This window comes from Melanostigma gelatinosum (assembly GCF_949748355.1).
Source record: "Melanostigma gelatinosum genome assembly, chromosome: 13".
NCBI lineage: Eukaryota > Metazoa > Chordata > Actinopteri > Perciformes > Zoarcidae > Melanostigma > Melanostigma gelatinosum.
In genome coordinates this window covers 18,891,818-18,897,817 of record NC_136646.1, presented here as the reverse complement: position 1 = coordinate 18,897,817, position 6,000 = coordinate 18,891,818, and the positions used below count along the sequence as shown (strand labels likewise).

Sequence of the window (6,000 nt, the reverse complement as noted above, 5' to 3'; positions counted from 1 at the left end):
GAGCAGTGATTAGCCAGAGGAAATATCCACTCCCACAATAGCAGCCTGATGTATTGTGATGGGAAATGGCTTCATCGTTATACTACATTGTGCATTCTGATTCTGCTGAAGAAAGCAGAGGGAAGGAGCTGAGAGTCCAACCCACCGAGTGATCACTAACTGCACACGCAGCAGTTGTGATGCTCTTCCTCTGTAATAGTCTGCCCCCTCATGTCACTAAAAGCACCGCCGTTAATTAACAAGAGCTGCCCAACAACAGCAACACTGCAGTTTGTATCCTCCTAATGCAACCGAGGAGCTGTGAGCTTCATTAGATACTCAAAATATAAAATTTCATGATAGATGATCACTTATGTCTTGTGTGCTCTGTGATGCGTTTTTCTTTTTTTTTTAACATCCTTTTAACAAAGATCACAAACACGGTCATGTGAAATTAAGAGTCACATGCTGGACCCCTTGTGGCGCTCTCACACAGACCTCCTGCACAAAGACCGTCTGTAATAGGGAGACATTTATTAAGATATTCAGACGGCTTCCATCCTGTGAGAATGTGACAAAGAAAACTGGGAAGTAATATACAAGTGATGGTGTGCCATGCCCCAGCTTATCTGAAATAAATCACAGCTTCCAAATAAAATTGCTGGAGTAGTCGTGTATTACTATTCTCTCTCTCTCCCATACTCACACACACACTCTGCTAATACATTCTAGTCTCTTTGGTACATTCAACAGCACGCTACTATTCGTCATCATTTAATCTGTCTTCTTGCCGGCAGTCAGCTTGTCGGCGTGGAGAGCGAAGGTCTGGGCCACAATCAGAGGGAAGACCAAAGAGACATCTGCATACACCTGAGAACAAAGAGCAGAGCAGTTCTCTGGAACGTTATGTTTGTGGTGTGTTACACACTTATTACACTCAACCGATTCCAGTTCACATCTGTGTTTTGGTGCTTTGACGCCACACTATGCGCTTGGATCAAACACTGCCACCTTGAGGCCAAACGTGTTCGATCCAGCAAACTATTTCTCAGCTTATTTGCCTGGTAATCACTTCTGATGTGCTAGAACATGATTTCCAACCACATAAAATGTATTCAAATAGAAAACAATGTCAAATAAAAAGCAAAACAAATAAAAGCTGTTCGTCTGCTGTAGGTTGTATCTGAATAGAGGTAAAAGCCACTCGTCATAGATAGTCATCATAGATGCTGTGCCTATTGGTAAAGCGTGATATATGAACAGTTACTGACACATTTCTGGACCAAATCTGATCATTTTTCAACTAAAACATCAACAGTAAGTGTTTGTTGTCAGCCAAACACTGTTTAAGAGCAAATACAAATCTGAAAACAGTTTAGTTGCAGCATCAAGGTGCTGCTAAAAGGCAAATAGGAAATATTTTCAATTAAGTGGAGCAGAAGAAGAGAAGCAGTCTCAAAATATAATATAAAATTGTAATAAATGGAGCGGTATGTTGGGCTGACGGTGGCTAATACTCGTGGTATGAATATCGGTACCTTCACAGGTTTGGCATCCATTTTAACCTTGCCCCAGGATACGGCCTCGTCAGGTCTGGCCCCAGAGTCAGAGCCATCAAACTCCTGACCCGTGTTGACAAAAACCGCATGGTCAGCTCCGTTCCTCTGCAAGGAGACAGGGCAGAGCCAGTGGGTCGGGAGGGGAACTGCTTTTTGAGGTTTGCTTTGCTGCCTCGGGTATTTTGACAATATTTTTCTAAACTGTATCATAGTTTGGCACAATTTCACACAAAATGTCCACGTATTCAGATACTTTAGCTGAGTAAAAGCAGCAATACTGCTGAAAAAAAAATGACTCCATTACAAGTAAAAGTCCTGCATTGAAAAAGTCACTTAGAAATCTGCTTATATTATCAAAGTAAAAGTTCTCATAAAAAGAAAAACCTTGTTGGTCATTGTTGGACGAGTTTCTAACAATGAAACTTATTTTAAAAGCTTATGATATGATTTACATGTGAAATCTTAATGTGGAAAGCAATCGTAATTATTATTATTTATTAAAAATAGTAAATACTCCAGTATTTCCATCTGAATTGTAGTGGAATGGAAGTATGAAGGAGCATTAAATGGAAACACTAAAATAAAGTTGCCGATAGCAAACTATTTCTTTGCAGAATTGTATATAAAGCTGATGTCACGATGATAAAGATCAAAAACAAAGATCTCGTAGTTACCATAAGATTAGCGTTGCATATGTGGTGTTTGACCACCCCGCCTCCCAGGATGATCATTCCCGTCCTTTTAGCAAACACCGAATGGCTGTTAATCCTGCGAATATCTGAAATAAAGTCCACATTCATGAAATGACCGACGGCCATCACCGGGACAGATGTGGGGATCCTGTTCTGTAGCAGCGATGTCGCTTTTACCTTCCACTATGTCCAACACCAGGCCCGGGTTCTTATAAGAGTGGAAGTAGATCATGTCACCCAGAGAGCCGTCCGTCAGAGCAGGACTGAACACTGGAATGTTATTCTGAAGCAGATAATAATAATAATAATAATAATAATAATAATAATAATAATAATAATAATAATAATACAGCACGTTTAACGACTGACGTATAGACAACAACACACTGTACGTACAAACTAAGCAGAGTCCGGGAAGCTGGACGAAGTGAGTAACAAGTCCAATTAACAGTTTCATTTTGTGTCGTGACTTTTGGGGTCCCTTATGATATAACACGTTACCAATGTAAAGCAGGACTCACCTTGTAGGCCCAGTAGTAGACAGAGTCAGGATTATTGATCTCCTTGCCAAGCCGATGGATCATTTTGGAGGGAGTCCAATGGGTGCCCTGAAATAAGAAAAGTCAAATGTTACACGATGTAGACAAGTTTGCAACATCCCGACTGCACAACTTTGTGGAACACATGTTTTATGTGAGGACTAACAATATTCTCATGAGCAATACGCCTAATGCGCTGGACGCGTTACATGCAAATGTAATCATGTAATCAATTAGTTGACAAAACCGTACACGTGTTCGTCGTCTCAGAACTTCTGTGGTCGAGGACGGCTCTACGACCACGAGAGACTCACCTCTGTGCTCTGCTCCAACACCATCTGGTCCAGGATGGGCATCACCCAGTCTTCAAACTTACAGTAGTTGTCATTGGGCACCAACAGATTTCCTAACCTACATCCAGCCAGCACAGGGGAGGAGGGAGAGATGAAGGGGATCAACAATTGGACCAGACGTAAATAAACAAATTAGAGAATCCGACACATAAGCTGGGACTTCTAAAGAGGAGTACCTGGCTGACAGAACCCTACAAAACCCTGCAAAAGAATTCACTGGAGTTTCTGTTGCTGCCGTTGACATTCCTCCTGATGCAAATTCAAATCATGCAGGATTGACCACTGTTTTTGTTTTTGTCTTGTCATGTTTTTCTTGAGTTTCATCAATGGACTCCAACCGCTTTTGGTGAATGCGAGAGGCGCATTGAATCAGTAGTTGCCAACCTGTTGATGCCCCTCATGCGGAGCTCCTTGCCAGACATGTTGAATTCTCCCAAGTATGTGTGACCCAGACACTTGATGAAATCCTCCTCTATGCCTCCAGCTGTGGACACAATGACGTCCACCTAAGACAGAGTGACAAGACAGATTCTGATACACTAGCCTCCCCGTTGAAGCGGTTGATTGTTTTTAGATGTTACCTGGAATGTAACTGTATTTCGTTTATACATTTGTACCATTTTGTGCTCCACCAGGTAGCGGATGCTCTCTCTGATTCCGGAGCTGATGAGGTTTGAGGTGTAACCCAAGAAGATGGTGCAGCCCGACTTGCTGTGGTATTCATCCAACTGTATACCCTCAGTCCCTTCATCCTCCTCCACCGGCTCAAGACGCTTCTCTATCTGTGGGTGTGGAGACATTAGACAACAATGGTCAACACTATAAATGATCACAGTCAGACTGATCACGGGCTACTGAATATGTGCCATTTATACTGTATCATCAGGGTCGGTTGACATCCCCCAAACAATGGAGGTGAATGGAATTTGTTGTGAGGTAACCTTTTGCTACACAGCAATTCCTCTCACCATGAGGTTGATCTCCTCAATGGCCAAACCCAAGCTGCTGGCCTGGAAGCCCGTGGTGATGTAGGACTTCAGCACTGCCTGGAGATCAACCCCCTGGTTGAAGTCGTAGCCTCTGATCTTCAGCGTGTCCTCTGGGAGGTCGCAGCTCGGCTTAAGGACGGCGTCCAAGGCAACAGACGGCGCATGGTCTGCCATCTTTACTGCAAAATCAAAGAAGAAAACATGTTAGTGATGCGGTTCGTATTTAAGAAAATGCCCATAAGAGCCCTAAGCAAGTGACAATGGACGAGATCTAAGTCAGCGCTGACTGACATGAACTGAAGAACTGAGCCCTGATTGAGCTTCCAAGCTGCTGAGCGACATGTCTGAACAGGAGGAGCTTTAGCCAATGGAGTGGTCTCACCGACGTCACGATCTCCTTAGTTACGAGGTCGGTCGGCCATGTTGGAGTACATACAGAACCTACATGGCGGCGAGTAAACAAGGAAGTGCGGCGAAAATACAATACTTTGAATCACTGGATAGTGCATCAAAGGTTCGCTACCTGGTCAAATTGAAGGTTATTGGTAACTTGGATCCCTATACGATGAGTGCAGATGGTTTCAGTGCCGATCCTACTTATCTTCCATCGGTAAACTACGCCAACATCTACACGTATCTCGTGAACACCCCCAGTCCTTACACAAAAGACGAGTTGGAGTGCTACAAAGGGCTCGACGCTTATAATCAGGTTGTCAGTGGATGGGTCCGAGACGTCAAAGCAACGGTCGTCGGGAATTCTCATCTCGTCATTGGGAGGGTAAATATATACAGATCTGGTCAAATATTTAGCAATATTCAATGTTTACTCAGCGCAAACAGACACGTGTGTTTGTTTACATTGTACATGCACGTCATTGTGTGCGTGTGTGTAGGAATTCACTTTCAACTAACTCCTAACTTCATCCCCCCCCCACACATATATATATATATACATATATATATATATATATAGGATATATATATATATATATATATATATATATGATCTGACGTTAAACTCATATCAAGCAATGCTGAGGCTGCATCTATGTGTTTCGCCTGTTGTACACGCTCGACACATCAATAAAGAGGATCTTGAGAAAGCATTCAGCGTGTTAGTAGCTAGATCAAACACAATCCAGTTTAACCAGTCTGAGGCGTTCTGGCTTAAGAAGTATTCACTTTAACTGTTCTTTGTGCGATAGATTTTGCTTGAAATTAATAACATTAACCAACAATGGCAAAGTGGAAACACATATTCCGATTATTTATTTGCATATTTATCAAAAACTGAAATCCTCATTCAATCCTTTCTTCGCGCAATGTGGCGTGTTGTTAGCTAGCAGACAAGCTAACTGTGAGCTCAGCTGGTTTTGTCGTAATAAATGCCGTGAATAAAAACATTAATAGAAATGAAAAATATACTTATTCTTGAAGAGACGTCTGTTGATGATGAGGATTGCTTTGTAGCAGTCGGCTGTCACCGGACACTAGTGATGTTACGAGATGTGCCGACGCTTCGAAGCGTGTGTCGAGTAATGGAGGGGGCGTTTCCTTGAAGCGCGTATCGAGGCTTGCTTCATGTAGGGGAGGAGCCAAAAATGATGACGTCCGAAGCCTCGCTGCCCGGCTGTACCACGTGACTGCTTCGGGAAGTGGTTCAGAGTTTGCCGGGAGGTTCGACAGCAATATAAACCACTCAGGCTCCATTCAAAATGTGGGTTGTTGGTGGAGAGTTGCGGTCAGTTGAGAGTTTGGATAGTTTGGAGAGAGAGAGATAGTTTGGATAGCGTTTATATAGTTTGGAGAGTTTAGAGAGAGAGAGATAGTTTGGAGAGTTAGGAGAGTGAGGAGAGAAGGATAGGTGATGGAGCCAGCTAGGAAGAGGA

General features: G+C 42.9%; 1 protein-coding gene across 1 annotated transcript; it reads right to left on the bottom strand.

Moving 5' to 3' along the window:
• Positions 1–496: 496 nt before the first annotated feature.
• On the bottom strand, positions 497–5,676 carry dhps (deoxyhypusine synthase). The gene is made up of 10 exons (XM_079281666.1): positions 5,537–5,676; positions 4,091–4,290; positions 3,740–3,904; positions 3,507–3,628; positions 3,084–3,180; positions 2,752–2,838; positions 2,408–2,513; positions 2,213–2,316; positions 1,518–1,643; positions 497–849 (listed from the first exon to the last, which is right to left on the bottom strand). Exons 2-10 carry the CDS (start codon positions 4,283–4,285, stop codon positions 754–756), a joined length of 1,098 nt encoding a protein of 365 aa, XP_079137792.1. The 5' UTR covers positions 4,286–4,290; positions 5,537–5,676; the 3' UTR covers positions 497–753.
• Positions 5,677–6,000: the final 324 nt, after the last annotated feature.

Bases quoted from the DNA above. Each gene is read 5' to 3' on its own strand.
- dhps (XM_079281666.1), bottom strand. From the start codon at position 4,285: ATGGCAGACCATGCGCCGTCTGTTGCCTTGGACGCCGTCCTTAAGCCG. The intron at 3,905-4,090 runs GTGAGAGGAATT...CCACACCCACAG, and splicing joins TTGAGGAGATCAACCTCATG to ATAGAGAAGCGTCTTGAGCC. The intron at 850-1,517 runs GTACCGATATTC...CTTTGTTCTCAG, and splicing joins TGGATGCCAAACCTGTGAAG to GTGTATGCAGATGTCTCTTT.